We start from the raw sequence: 15,588 nt of genomic DNA, 5'->3' as shown, positions 1-15,588 counted from the left end.
TCATCAACCAAAAGATATATTCAAGGAAGAATGTCTTTTCTAATAATGAGTTATATAGATAATACGAACTTTCTCTACGTTAATCCGCAATTCCGAGACCATTTTGCCTTCAGTAAATATCATTAGCGCCGTTTGTTGAAGTAGGAACATCACATAGCTGTTACTGACAGAACCAAAAATGAGAGGAAAAAATTGGCAAGGACAAGAAACCGCAACCTCTTGCCATGGCAAAACAGGGAGGGAAATCTTCCAGCAAGATGAGAAATCTTGCAATGTGAGACATTAAGTAGGTTAAGCTCTTCGTTTCAAACGTTCAGATTTTTGGAGGACGTACCCCCAAACGAAACATTTTGTACCCTCTTCATTCATTTGATAAAATGTTTGTTTGCCCTTCTAAGCCCATTTTTGTGTAACATATTTGTTCACCTCGTATAGTAACAGTTCTATTCGTCAATTGTATATGTAACAGTCTTTTCTTACCAATGCAAAATTTCAAGTTTAAATTTACCATAAAGTCCAGAGAAAGTGGTTTCCGAGTTTAAAATGAGAGAGTACTCTCCTCAGACCGACAACTTTAAAACTAGTTTTTTGAACATTTTGGGCAGTCAGATTTAGTCACACCAGGTTTACCACAATAGTAACAATGTTGATTTTTGGGTTTGGGACATTGTAAATAAATTGGGAATGAAGCCCAGGCTAACATTTTTTAATTCTGTGTGTTTATTAAATTAGAAAATATTCGATACTAAAAACCATAGCATACTTTTTTATAATATTTAACATACTGCCCGGGTTGCAATTCCGTGAATTTCTAAACACTTTAATTAAGTCACTGGTAATAACCTGAATAGGATTGAATCGAGAGCATGTAACACATTCACGTGTTATTTATTATTATTTATTTATTTATTTATTTGTTTAACCAGAAACCATACAGAATAAAAATTCCAATTACATGACACTGGGGCTCTGAACAAATATTACGACTTAAGATCTAATTTGATTTATTATTGAATTTAGGGGATCGTGAAAAAGTCGATATCATTAACTGAGAACAACTTATTTAAAGTGATCAAGGTCTTAATTAGTGGGGAAGTTGTGTTGTTAACTGCAAAAATAGTATTATTTTGCCTTAGCTTAACAAATGGTACCTTAAGCTTAATTTCTTGAAGTAATTCGGAAGAGTATAACAAATTGTGTAAAATTTTGAAGACAAAAATTGTGGAGGCAATGTACCGTCGGGTTTCTAACCTCGTTATATTTAAGCCGAAAGTACTATTTAAGTAGGGTATCGTAAGAGATCAAATGTGGATAATTTTGGGTTGACTTGTAGATTGGACTTTATTAAAAAGTTTTAGATCGTCCGCAAATAGTAGTGCTTTCGAGTTTTTTATCACTCGCGGTAATCATTTATGTATACGAGTAAGAGAAACAGAAAAGGACCAAGAAGTGTTCCCTGGGGAACGCCTGATGAGGGATAAAATTCGGCTGAATTCACACCATTGAATTTCACTCTTGTTTTACGGAGAGATAAATATCATTTCAAGAATTTGACGGTCGGATTACTTACGCAATTTAAAACAAGTTTACGGAGCAAGACTTGATGGGATACTGTGTCAAATGCCTAATTAGACGTTGGGGTAACGGAATTAATGTTCGCGTTTATTAACGAGCTCTTAAAAGCGAGTTCGTGATTTTGGACTTTCTGTTCGTCTGTCGGTCCTTCTGTGTCCACGGATAACTCGCGAACGGTTTCGCATTGTCCAATTCTGTTTCCGGTATTATGTTTATCATCACCCAAGGAACAACTGATTAAATTTTTAGTGACCCAGGAGCTCGTTTGCTATATTTATTATAGGTTTATTCTTTACTGACAATGGCACTTTATGAGTGCTATACCGGGTGGTGAACGGTAAGTAGGAACATAGGGATTTAACATGCGAAATTAGTTTTATGCAATATCCTGCCTTCCTGTACATTTGACAGAAAAAAATGTAGATGTGGCAAACTTTTAGAACCAGAACCAACAGGTAAGAAATTCCTACAGAAAATATAGTGAGCTCGAGTACGTACGAGTACCTGTTATGAGCACTTTTTTATAAGAGGTAACGTCTTGTGAATATTTTTAATTACATTAATTTTTTCCACGAAAAAAGATTACCGACCGGTATTATAAAGTATACTTAACTATGTTGTCAGGCTAACAATGTTGTTAAGGCATGTGATTGGATGGGGGGGGGGGGGGATGTCGATCCAAAAAGTAACTAATATCACTAGCAACTTAGTTTGCAATTTTGTGAATTGGGGTTGTTGGAGGAAGGGAAAACGGGCGCAAGGGTATGGGGTTCAAAGTTGGTGATTGTGATTGTAACGAGGAGCCAGAATTACAACATCTCATCTGGATTCAGCATGTTTAGAGAATTATGAAAAACTACGTTCCTTTGAAGTGCCATATTCGGTAACGAATTTAGATAAAAACATGTTTAAGTAGTCAAGAACAGTTAACGCTCCACAAAGAAGTATAGAAAATCTTTTGACGTAGGACGCAAGAGTTATTCTGGAATAGCCGTAGGAAGGTCACAAAATTTTGCAGTTTTGTCCCTCCTCTTTTTGCACAGGATCCTTGAGATCGAACGCTTGAGAAAATGTAAATTAACCATCCATAAACAACATCCCAGTTTGATCAACTTTCGACCTTTTCCACCGAACACTACTTTTTCCAACCTGTCCAATTTCAAAAAAGACCCATGGAGTATTTCTAAAGTCTGCCTTCTACATAAAGTTGCCCTATTTGTCTTAATTCAGAAATTACGCCACGATTGTGTTGATGGATTAATAGCGATTTTACCCAATCAGTTGCAATTCCAAGTTCAAATACGGGTTTTACCCACCAAGCCCGGAGTCCGAATTTTATTTACACCATCATAGAGATAATGCTACAAGCAAATACTTTTCGTCACCAAGTTTTCACGAGGCATCTTTTGAGAGAATTCTCGGGGCCCTTTTGGAAGAAATCTCGACGAATGTAGAGCGATAAATTATACAATAAAGGTGTTAATAATGGCATTTAGATAACAGACGGATGGACGAGGAAAGGACCACAATATTTTTTCCCTTTAGGAAGGCATTGGAATAGTAATAAATGTTGTAACATGCAATCTGGCCAAATCTAAGAGTAAAAACTCAATATCGGTTGTTTATTGTAACGCTGTTTTTATCAAAACTGAAAAAATGTGATAATTTATGACCCTGAATGAATTTCTTTCGCATTGATAAAGACCACGAATTTGTTAAAGAATGCTCAAAGTTCATGTACTTAATTAGTTGTTTAATGTGCAATACTTGCTTGAGTTTGGGTATACGGAAATGTCTTTAAATAATTATCTCAAATTACAATACCTACCTGCATTTTCCTGTTGTTGGTTTATTTTAGCTTTCAGCACAACGTAAGTTCAACTTTCATTCATTTTTTTGCTAAAATCGCTAACCTAAAAGTGGTATGGCTTTTTTCTGTGTTCATTTCAAAGGTTTGGACGCATGCCGTTTTGCTTACATCGTCCCAATACATTTACAAAGGTATTTAATTGTTTAAACAGCAATCATAGATATCTGCAGTTATACTTACAGAAATAAATAGATACATTATTGGAAGAATTTAAGGGTTTGGGTGTACATTGCTATTTCGGTGATCTATTCTTTTTCATGAAAAAACGTTTCTGACGCACAAGAAACTTTTTAATCCATTTACCGATAGAATCATTAATCACCGAACTATACATAGAATATTTCATACTTTTCAGACACTTTTTATAAACTTACGCCATTCAAGTCCGGAAAAGTAGTAAAAAAAAATAAATAATAGGCAACTTGACTGACAGTGCCAAAAAAACTATAATTTATTGATAAAAAAGTTAAAGGAACCCTTTTTGTTATGCCTCAAATTCTAACAGCCAACATACCGAAAGTACGATTTTATTAAAAGCTCTTTGTAGGGTTTTGCGTCTTAATAAAATAAACGTGGCAAGTAACAACTTGCAAATGCAGATAGATAGATGATGGTATCCTAGGGGGAAACAACTTTGAATTTGTGGTGTACACCCCTCTGAATTAATTTGAATTAATTTGAATTAACGTGAATTAATTTGAATTAACGTGAATTCATTTGAATTAACGTGAATTCATTTGAATTAACGTGAATTAATTTTAATTAGCGTGAATTAACATGAATTAACGTGAATTAATTTGAATTTGAGTGTTTGATGTACACCAAAAATGGTACTTCTTCCCCTTAAGAAAAACTGGTTTCTAAAAAATCATCGATTGCTGAAAAAATTGCCCTTGTAAATCCCCAGACAGTTTGCTTCAGAAAATTTGGTTGCGCTTCAAAAATTGCCCTTGGAATACTTCATCCCTAAATACTTGTTCCCGGAAAAGTTTCTCACTGGAGATATTCGCTATAGACAAATTCTCATCCTGAAAATGTAGCATCGAAAAATCACTATTGTGTTTTAATCTTCAAAGACTTGTTCTCGAAAAATTCCTGCTGGGAAAATTACCTATGGAAAAATTCGCTTCCGGAAAATGTAGGCTTGAAAAATTCGCCCTGGGGAAATGCGCACGGGAAAATTCTTTCCTGGAATAATTGTATAGGTAACAAAATGTTATTCTGGAAATTTAGCCTCGAAATAATCGCTCTTGGAATATTTGACATAAAAAACACGTCTCGCCCTAGGAAAATTCGTTATCGAAAAATTCTTGTCCTGAAAATTTAAACACGAAAAAATCGTTCTTGGAAAATTTTTCCCTGGAATACTTGCGTGAAAAATTTGCCCCCAGAAAATTTAGTCTCGAAAAAACCTCCGTTGAAATATTTGACCCAGAAACATCCGTCCTGATAAAATTTGACCTGGAAAATTCGTTTCTCAACAATACGCCGATTCCTGTAAAAAGAATCTCCTGAAAAGTCGCTAGGAAAAATCGCTCTCATAAAAAATCCCCTTTTTAATATGCTTCCCTGTAAGATTCAACCCTTAAATTCATACAGGGAATATTCACCTCTACGAATTTTCCTCTCGTAATATTTGCGTGAAAATTTCACCCCCAACAATTTTCGGGAGGGTTCTTCCTGGAAAACTTCTTTTCTAAAAAATGCGCCTACCGAATGAAGTCGTTATTGCAATATTTGACTCCCAAAAACTCCAAGGAAAATTGTTCTGGGAAAATTCGCTATGGAAAAATTCGCTTCCGAAAAATTTGCCTACGGAAAATGTAGACTCCAAAATTTGCTCTTGACATTCGTCCAGCAAAGGAAATTCATCTACAGAAAATGTTGAAAAAATCATCTTTCGAATATTCGGTCCCCAAAAAATCGGTCGGGGAAAATCTGTCTTGGAAAATTTGCATTGGAAGTTTATGCCCTGAAATACTCGCGTAAAATACTACTTGTCTCCAGAAACGTAAAAAAATCGCCCTTGAAATGGAAAAGTTCTCGTCCTGAAAATTTAAGATTAATAAAATCGCTCTTGGAAAATTTTTCCCTGGTATACTTATGTAAAAAATTTGTCCCCAGAAAAAATCTGCCGTTGGAATATTTTACTCGCAAACTCTAGTCCTGGTAAAAAATTTGCCTTGGAAAAATTCTAGATGGAAACAACTTTGAATGTTTGGTGTACAACCCCTCTGAATTAATTAGAATTAATGACAATTAATGAGAATTAACGTGATTCAATTTGAATTACCGTATATTAATTTGAATTAACATGAATTAAATTGAAATAACGTGAATAAATTTGAATTAACGTAATAATTAGGTTGAATTAACGTGAATTAATTTGAATTTACGTGAATTAACTTGAATTAACATGAATTTTTTTGAATTAACATGAATTAAGTTGAATTTGAATTTTTGGTGTACACCAAAAATGGTCTTGTTTCCCCCTAGATCGTATCCAAAATAAAGCAGAACTATTATAAGAGACAAAAAGTGAATTTTCAAAAAATCCAGACACCTGAAATTTCTTACCGCTAAGGCTCCTGGAACTCCACAGTTTTAAATTAAGTTACATAACGTTGAAATGACATTTTACCCTGAATGTGGTAATTTCTTTTTGGTTCGATCATTTACATTAAATAGCAATAACTTTATAACAGCTTTGATATGTATTAATTTATAGCAGTAATTATTATTTATCACTTATAGTTTATAACACGGTCGGGAGCTTAATACTTCACTTTGCATCGATATTAAAACTGACTGAAGCTTATGTGGCAAACGCCCATCTTTCTCGAAAGTTCACGGACACTTCCGAAAGCTCTCGAATATTCTAGAACAAACACGTCACATTTCCCGGAAATAATGTGTCACATCCGCTTTCGTTTCTTATTGCCGATGACTAATCTTTTATGGCGCCTCGATATCTGTGGGGAATAATCTACACAAGCACGTTTTTTTTGTTTATATCATTGGAGAGAAGTATATACGATCATAACACATTTGTTAATTGATTCATCTGTCCGTGTTTGAAAATGGACAAAATGCAGAATGGATATCCTCCAAAGATTTTAAGGGATTTCCGAGGATGTCAAAAAGTTTTGATGTGCAAAATTTAGACATCAGGCTTTTTTGCATTGATCCAGGCGAAATGCGTGCGACTCTTTTCGGATAAAACAAGGTTTTCTTATAACGCACTTAGAAAAATAGAGTCGCGAAAAATTTAAATTAAAGATATATCTCTTCAGTTTTATGCCAAACACAAATTTATTCTGACGGAATAGTTCGACAACAAAGAAATCATCTAAAAATCGGATGCTCTCTTGGAATCTTATTAGAATATTTTTTAAATTCCCTTAAAAAATCCATTAATCCTATCATTTATGAAATGTTGTTGACAAAGGAATTTAAAAAAAAGGTGAATTAATTTGGAAACTTTTGGGGATAGAAGCAAAATAACATCTTTGGACCACCCAAAAACTTCAGAACTGTTGTAAACGTTCACATATCCATTTTTACAATCTTCCTAGAGCGTTCTTGGAATCTGCTTCCAAACAAACCAAGTAAAAAGAATTTCGGCATAAGGAAAGTCACTTTAGCGCATTTTCCACGCATTGATCAGTACTTTCCAGGAGGCCACTGCTATGTGAACTGTTTTTAATTACTAAAGAAATGTCTCCATAAGTAAGAGAGTTGGCATTGCGCAATCTACGCATGCGCACATTCAATTTTGCAATATGCGATATGTTTGCCCTTAATCGGATTTTATTATTATTTATTATTTATTTTGGATTTTACACACGATTGTTTTCTCGGGTTAATCTTTCGCTAGAGCCTAGATTATTTTTTAATCCCTATTCCGATTCAACCCTGGATTCAACCCTAGCACTAAGAGAGGACAAGATTTAGTGGGACACTTGATACCCATTCGTCCATATGAACGATTGAGAGAGCTTATAATTTTTTTTAATTAATCCCTACGCCCAAAGGCTGCATTGTGGTTGGTAATCTGAACTTTAAATGGAACTCGATTTTGAATTCCGCAAAATTAAAAAGTCTGAAAGGACTGGTAACAAATTCAGGGATTTCCTTAGATAAAAATACAAATCGACAAACCAATAATTTTACCTAAGTTTCAACAACTTTATGATCTCGCATTTACAGTTTAATGCTAATAGTAAAAGGTCAGAAATTGTTTTTAACCCAAGGATCTGTCGATTTAAATTTACAAAATCATACGAATTTTTAAAACTAACCTTTTATCAGTGATCCTTCCTGGATGCGGCAAACTGGAGTTCTTACAGCTACGGGGGTTAGTTCGTCACTCTGGGGAAGTTATCAGATGATTTCCTTGATGCATTCTTAAGAACCCGACAGCATGGATACATCCTGTAACATAACGATAGGTTAAATTGCAGATTTCGATTGGTCAGTACAAATTTTGGGTTTGCAAAATTTAAACGAGCACTAGCATACATTCGGTTTTAAGCGGTTTGTTCTTGAAATGTTGAGTTTAATAATTTGAAAATCCTTTTCGTACATTTTTCCACTCTAATTACAACGTACAAAAATGAACGTAAATATTATTTGACATTGCCGACAATTTTCTTTATCGCAATTTCACTTTACAAATTACACGGGATATTAAAGTAGCTTTCTGTTTCGGGAAAACCCAAAATTAATCCAAATAAAAGCTTTCTGTAACATAAGCGACAGTTTATTGAACACTAACAAGCTTGAACAACACAGCAATTGAGCAATAACGTTGGTTTGAGGAGCATTAACCAGGCACATTCAATCTCAATCAAATTGGAATAAATGAGAGATTTCGTTTTAATTAAGACGCCAATTAAGACGTACAACTGTCCTAGGTACCTTATATCGGTCTATCATGAGCACGTCTATCCCATTCTCCCGTACATAAGTGAAACTGGATCAAGTCCGCCTGAAAGTTGCATCTTCGGACAAATGGTAAATTTCGGCGCGGTTCTACGTAAGCTTACTGCTTTCCATGGTGAGATTATCATCGCAATCTCCGATTTTAGTGGGAGTAATCATGTACATCAGATACCGTCAAGTGGATTTCGTCTTAACCGCTGGAAGTATAGCATTAAAAAGAACGTGGAATGAAATGTCGTTCTGGTGTGGAAACCTCATTTGTTTTGGGGTAACTCTGGTGGGCAATTTTCAGCAGACCAATGCGTCTTGGATGCACTTTGGTGGTGCATTTCTAACATTTGGTGGAACTGCGGTGCTTTTTATTATACAGGTGAGTGATGCACCGAAACGATCATGAGGGCAATCTATAATGTTTCAGACTCGAATTGGATTCGCGCTAAGACGATTTTACATCAGGTTTCCAAGATATGGGGTAGGAAATAAAATGATGTACTTCAGAGTATTTTTAACGATATTCTATAACACATTATTTATAATGATGTGTGTCTGTGCCGTTATTTCGGTAGACCACTTCACAGGTAATTACATTTAACTTCTTATAGTGTATGTCAATAAAAGTATTGGGTTTACAGGACTAGATTACAAATTGTGGACTAATGAACACGGAGGATATTCCATCCATCTTGCATCCACACTCTCTGAATGGCTTTTGGTTTTAGTATTAATGCTGTATGTACTTACAGTTTCAAAAGAATTTAAATCTCTAGAATATCAAGAAATTAAATTCTTAAATAAGAATGTTGATAGAAATTGTATTGAATGTTGTTAATTTATACCAGTTTGTATAGTACCTATAATTTATGTACCTAGTTCAATATTGCTCACTTTTTGTAACAAAAATGTTGAAGTTTTTAAGACTATTCTTTGTATTTTAGACTGTTGAGTTCGAATTTTACTATGAATGGAATTACTTCATAACGAAGAACGCACTTTCTCCGCTTTCCTGCGTTTTTTTAAAATGATCTACAACTATTTCAGCAAAAAAGCTATACAGTCCACTGATGCGCTCATTAATGGTCCTTCGAGCCGATTCAAGTTAATTTTTGGTAGTTTGTGATTCACGCGAAACGCTAATTAATTTAATAATTATACATTTTCAATAACTGTTCGTTAAAAGTCAGATAAACTTATAGTTTAAATTAGATCTACCGCATGAAAGAGGAGTTATCTAGCAGCGCAACCCTTACCAAAGATATATCGGTCAAAAAAACGTTCATTGCGAGGGCATTGTTTCAATATATAAAGAATTCCAAACCGTTCATAATCGGATTATTGGTTTAAATGACGACGATGAATTCCCGATCCATGATGCTATTCGTAAGGAGGCTGATAACGCATATTATTCCATTAAAGGCTTATTACTTTTGTAATTAAATACAACCGAGCCGAACATTAATTAAAATCATTCTATTGCGAAGACCAGCCCTAAGTTAAACAAAATTTAATTGCCAATATTTACAGGTGTACTAAAAGAATGGCCATCGTTTTTTATTTACTCCCGTCTTAGTCAATGAAAATGAGTGCTTATCTAAAGTGGAGAAATCCCACTATTTGTTCACGTCTTTACGGGGAAAACCATTACATTTAATTCGCACTTTGGTAAAACGATATCAAAATAAATTAAACAAATATAGCAAACGAGCTCCTGGGCATGGCTTGGCTTGGCATTAACGTATTATATGGCTAAAGCTATGCTCATTTTGAATTTCATGCAATTCGGTTCATAACTAACGGAGATGTCATAAGGGAATTCCTTATTTTGTGGCCTACATTGCCAATTCACAAACTCCGATCTCCAAAATTTCATCGTAATCGGTCCATTCGTTTTTGGGATATCGTGCTAACGGACGGACAGACACCGCAAAATTATAAACTCGCTAGGAGCTCGTTAATAAGCGCAATTTAGCCATAAGGTACTATCAAAATCTACATACCGCGCCCGCTATGCAACGTCCTTCGGCTAAGGAGCTTCGTTCCCTAGACAAATTTTGTAAGAACGTTGAAGCATTGCGCAAGCTTAATTTTCCTGCTGACGAATTGAACTTTATTTATTTAATTGTTAATTAGATTCAAAAACGCGTACCCAATCGAACATGACTACAACAGTTACCTACGTATAATGAACTTTATGGCTTTTTAGAAAACCACGCCAAAGCTTTAGATTCCGCTCAGCTGAGCAATTCGATCGCTCATTCTTCTGCCACTCCAAAAGTTAAACCCGGACCAATCAACGGTCAACAATGAAAGCATGTACCTTTAATGTACCTAATTTACATTCCATTTAAGTAACTATTATTATATATTAGTATTAAATTCAATTTAAATTCAATAATACACAAAATTAGATGTTAAGTCCTAATATTTGTTCAGAGCCCCAGTGCCATGTAATTGGAATTTTTATTCTGTATGGTTTCTGGTTAAACAAATAAATAAATAAATATTTGATTTGTGCTCTCTTCTTAAATTCATCTAGGTATTTTCTTTGTAGTCCACTAGCTTAAGGTGTAAGTTAATTTCTGTAGTAGACATTACCTTAGTTCTCTATTTTCGCTGTTAGATTTCTTATTACGATAGTTCTTTGTTTTGCCATTAGAGGCTGTCCGAGTGTTAGAAGTTTCATTTACCTACTTCTTTGTCTTGTCGCTAGAGTTCATGCTTTGTACCTTTCTGCACTTAATGCTATCCCTTCTTTAATTCAGTATTGCGCACAGTTGTATTTCTTTTCCCCTCAATGAAATTTTTCTTGGTACCTAAGCCATTACTTTTACTGACTTCGTGTCTTACCGTAAGGGATTATTGTTTTGGCTGTCACCATATATCTTTGGAGTGGTTTCTCTTTCTTCTTGATGTCTGTGGCTTTTCTCTATTGAAACGTTTTAATATGAATATCTACAATTAGATTACATCCCCATTGAATACATTTATTTTTTGTGCACCATAAACTATTTTTCTTGAATTTAACGTCACGTTTTGATAATCCGTGGTGGATTTACAATTTTGCTTTTGGTTAATTAACATTAGTTGAATTATTGATTCTTATTGAGTATTAATTATGGTTTAGTATACGATTTACCTGGATCAGTCTCAGTCGTTAGAATTGCTTACGTAATCTTTTATGTACCGCGCTATTCACCATTCCTCTTGTTTGTTTGTTGTGTTGTGTCTGTTACAGATAAAGCTGAACGCGCCCTTTTGAACTCACAAGGTTGCGACCCGAAGTTCAAAGGTAACTTTTTTTATTTTCGTCGACTCCTTGATGTAACATTTGATTACGTACATCTTAGGATTACATACTGGTTTTCGATACAATCGAATGGTAAGTATTAAATTGACTTGATATTCACTTAACGATTACAGTTCCGTTGTTTTTTACGGAAGCCTGTTTTGATATTAAAACGGACAAATTAAATAATTTGTGATAGGTATATAGGATGTCCATTTTTCAAGTGCCATTATGGGGATCTCGCTTATCTTAAGAGGTAGAAAATTTGTTAAATGAGGGCAAAGTTGCAAATTTTTGTACTAAGAATACTGGAGGTGGAGGAAGAATCAGACATAAGTAAAAGTAACCAAGAGGAGCAGGAAAGAGGGGACAGAAAGTAACGCAGGCAGAGGATAACAATTAAAAGGGGAGGAACACGGGAGAAAAATAGAGAAGAGAATGATATCAAAGGATAGGAACATCGGAAACTAATGAACGCTAATATCAAGTATCAAATAATAATCTGAAAAGAAATTTAAATTTCTTCAATAGTCTTGAAAATATTGCAAAAATTTCTGATGAACTAGCGTCCGTCGTTGGCACGGTTGATTCTGATTCTTTCCCGCACCTAAACGGGTAAAAGATAAACACAATATTTTTGTCATTTTGTGGGAATTCAAAATAATTATTTAGTAAAGTAAAACTTAATAAAATATACTTCAACTCCTAGGATTTTATTTGAGTGAAAAGGTTAAATCTATTTGTACCTAAAGAGCGCAGTGATAAATTAAATGAATACCTACTGCTTTCATATATTTCCCATATTTCATCCTTCCGTAAGAATTTTCTGTAATAAAATCCAAAGCTATTCAGATTTTGTTAGGTAGTCGTCTACGTCGCATCCTCAAGAAACAGGATTTTCTGCTGTAGTTTCGTTAAAACCAGAATAAAATTCAACAAAAATGAGAGCTCTCAGGAGTGGCTATTTCCAATATAGAACTCCACTTAAAGAGGTCGGTTGGGTGTTTCAAAGCAAGCATCATTTCTCAAATATTTACTTCCAAGTTTTAAATTTAAAATAAGTTTGTAGTTCAAAGTTTTTTTAACGTATTTTGTTACCATATGTTAACACAACCCTTCACTGGAGGGCGCGGACCGCAATTTTTTTATTGGTATTTATTAATTTTGTATGTAATAATTCTTACCTAGCCTCATTCTATATACCGGGTGGTGCACGGTAAGTAGGAACATAGGGATTTAACATGGGAAATAAGTTTTACGTAATATCCTGCCCTCCTGTACATTTTACAGCAAAACTGTAGAGTTTAAAGTTGTTCAGAATTAAAAGGTGCATAGAAAACTGTTTTTTCATGTTTTATTAAGCTTTTGGTATTCCCGAAAACTTAAAAATAAATTTCAACAGTTCTGTTATTCGTAGCAATTCATAAAACAACAAAAGTCATGGCTATCTAATAACAGAAATCTTGAAATTTATTTTTAAATTTGCGGGTAGGTATACCAAAAGCTTAATAAAACATGTAAAAACAGTTTTGTATGCACCTTTTAATTCTGAACAACTATAAACTCTACAGTTTTGCTGTAAAATGTACAGGAGGGCAGGATATTACGTAAAACTAATTTCCCATGTTAAATCCCTATGTTCCTACTTACCGTGCACCACCCGGTATACACAATGCCAAGATATGTATTATTAATTAGTAGCAACTCATTTAAAACATCCTTTTATAAGCGTAGGTAGGTAGGTATAGTTATACGTTTTTCCTTTTCGTATGACTAATTTACACATCCAAGATTTGAACAAAATCCGTCGAGCCGTTACCTCGGAAAATTGCCAACGCACGTAACCACGTATATGTAGGTTGTTGAGATGATCTAACATTTGATGAAAATTGTCCTAAAAATGTTGATCACAATAGCCACATAACTCGTACTGGGAGGAAGCTAAAAATCATATCTATTCTCACGTTTCATTTAAAAAAAACGTTCTATTGTAACATTCAGGTAATACATGTATACAACAAAGACGTTTTGTTTCTTCAACATTTCAAATAGGTAATTTTTCTTTTCAGAGAATTAAGTTAACATTGCTCTAATGGGCGTATGATTTGTTCCAGACTTTCTGTTTAGAACCGTCTTAAGCGTGGTAACATACTCCTACAGTTAGACAACACACCTTTCAGAAAGAAAAAAAGAAACCCCCTGTCTGCTGAAAAGTCTTTAACTTCAACCGTTCTGTGCAGGGTACAGGGACTTTTCTTGGGAAGGAAGCTTGACAGAAAGTTGGCGTGGATTACTGGTTTTCGATTTTACCGTGGAGAAAGCACATAATATAGTTCCTTTCTCATGTCATGCCCACTGTCGGACGGTGCGTAAGCAATACGAGAAAGGGGCCCTCTGTCTTAATTGATTAAATAGATGTATTAAATGTGTTTTTGTACTAAATTTGTTCATTTCGGTTTTCATTCTCATACTTTATGAGCTAGCGCAATATGTGCTGCATCAAAATGATGGAAAATATCTACAGAACTGTGATGCATGTTTTTTTATGCATGTTTGTTGGGTATATTTTAGGGAAAACATTTTTCCGCAAGCTGTGCTACTAACGGTTCCATAGATATAGCCTGCGGCCGGCCACCCTGTACTTATTCCCACTCTGTAAACATTGCAATACAACATATCTGACAGTTTTTGAATTTTATCGTTTCCGCTTTTATGAATTTAATTAAAGAATTAAAGCCCAGGATACGCCACTGGAAATTTACAGGAAACTGCATTTAATTCTAATTGCACAAAAACGGGTGGTAGCTGTCGCGCGTAAAAGGGAGTATGGTTTTGGCTTTACTCAAGCATGAAAAGGAAGGTTAGGAACTTTTAGCTGAGGCGAGTAATAACAGTGAAATCAAAAGAAATACTAATGGTTATTCTAAATAATCAGTACCAAAATAAAATTCTCCAAAATTGGATTTCGTATCCCCCCAAATACAAAAATACTCCCCAAATATTCAAAATTGTTGATTACTTGACTCTTAGAAAATTAAACGTCCAATAAATAAAATTTGCCCAATTCAACAATGATCGCATAGAACTACAGGCGGGAATACACAAAAGTCTCCCAACAAAATATGACAAAGTTCAATAGTTGTTTCGATTAACAAAACACAAGTGCAGTCATGAGAAAAAGAAAAATCTTACAAAGTTCGAACTTGCGCGCTCTAGCATGAAAGAGAATCCGGAAGATGGCGTTGTAAAAACCTTAATCATTGAATTTATACAATGTGGATGCCTTAATGGATTTCTTTACTTGTTATATGGTACATAACTAATTTTCGCACCTAAGTACAGAGAACTTTCAATGCGAAGGTCACTTTAACTGTTTTAAAGTAAGTACGAATTATGTTGCGGAATTTCCAATTAGCTTAGCTAATGTTGGCATCTCTTCACTACAGGGTGGATTTTATTTATTTGTTAAGCGTGTTAATACAAAGTAGTTATCAATGCTTAGTAGATAGGGTGGAATTTTCCCATAGTATGGGTGGCTTTCATTGGAGATTAATATACAGGATGTTTAAATAATTTAGGGTATCTTGAGGATTTGGTACAGTTACATAGATTCATATATCCGTAGGTATACTCTGTTTTTTAACTAGGAAGACGGATTTAAAAACCTGATTTACACTGGAAATGTCACTAGAATCTAGTAACAAAAATAATACTCATTTTATACAGACATGTATTGTGGGTTGCGTGATGTGATTTTCTTTCACATTTGGATAGATTTCATTATTTATGCTTTTGGGTTATTATTTGGTAGGTAACGCCTTTATATTATGCATACATCATACTTTTAAAAGCGAATTATAATAAATAGGTAATACATTGATAATAGGTGAACATCCTGCATACATTTTTTGGCCTT

The 15,588-nt window shown here is 34.4% G+C and overlaps 2 protein-coding genes across 3 annotated transcripts in view; one reads left to right on the top strand and one right to left on the bottom strand.

Moving 5' to 3' along the window:
- LOC116162975 (DNA damage-regulated autophagy modulator protein 2-like) overlaps positions 1-9,266 on the top strand; it is a 222,129-nt gene extending 212,863 nt beyond the window's left edge. Inside the window, exons 1-5 of one of the 2 annotated variants that reach the window (XM_031476776.1) lie at positions 3,312-3,446; positions 8,362-8,483; positions 8,536-8,759; positions 8,808-8,967; positions 9,022-9,266. In XM_031476776.1, the coding sequence (XP_031332636.1) occupies positions 3,367-3,446; positions 8,362-8,483; positions 8,536-8,759; positions 8,808-8,967; positions 9,022-9,218 (783 nt within the window). In that variant the 5' untranslated portion in view covers positions 3,312-3,366 and the 3' untranslated portion in view covers positions 9,219-9,266. Of the gene's footprint in view, positions 1-3,311; positions 3,447-8,361; positions 8,484-8,535; positions 8,760-8,807; positions 8,968-9,021 lie in introns of those variants that run through there. The other variant, XM_031476777.1, reaches the window with a different exon arrangement.
- LOC116162977 (phosphomevalonate kinase) overlaps positions 7,733-15,588 on the bottom strand; it is a 28,426-nt gene continuing 20,570 nt past the window's right edge. The window contains exon 6 of the mRNA XM_031476781.1: positions 7,733-7,879. Within this exon, the coding sequence (XP_031332641.1) occupies positions 7,812-7,879 (68 nt within the window). The 3' untranslated portion in view covers positions 7,733-7,811. The remainder of the gene's footprint in view (positions 7,880-15,588) is intronic.

Source organism: Photinus pyralis, unplaced genomic scaffold, assembly GCF_008802855.1.
Source record: "Photinus pyralis isolate 1611_PpyrPB1 unplaced genomic scaffold, Ppyr1.3 Ppyr1.4_LG2, whole genome shotgun sequence".
NCBI classification, from domain to species: Eukaryota; Metazoa; Arthropoda; class Insecta; order Coleoptera; family Lampyridae; genus Photinus; species Photinus pyralis.
This window is presented reverse-complemented; position numbering and strand designations above follow the sequence as displayed.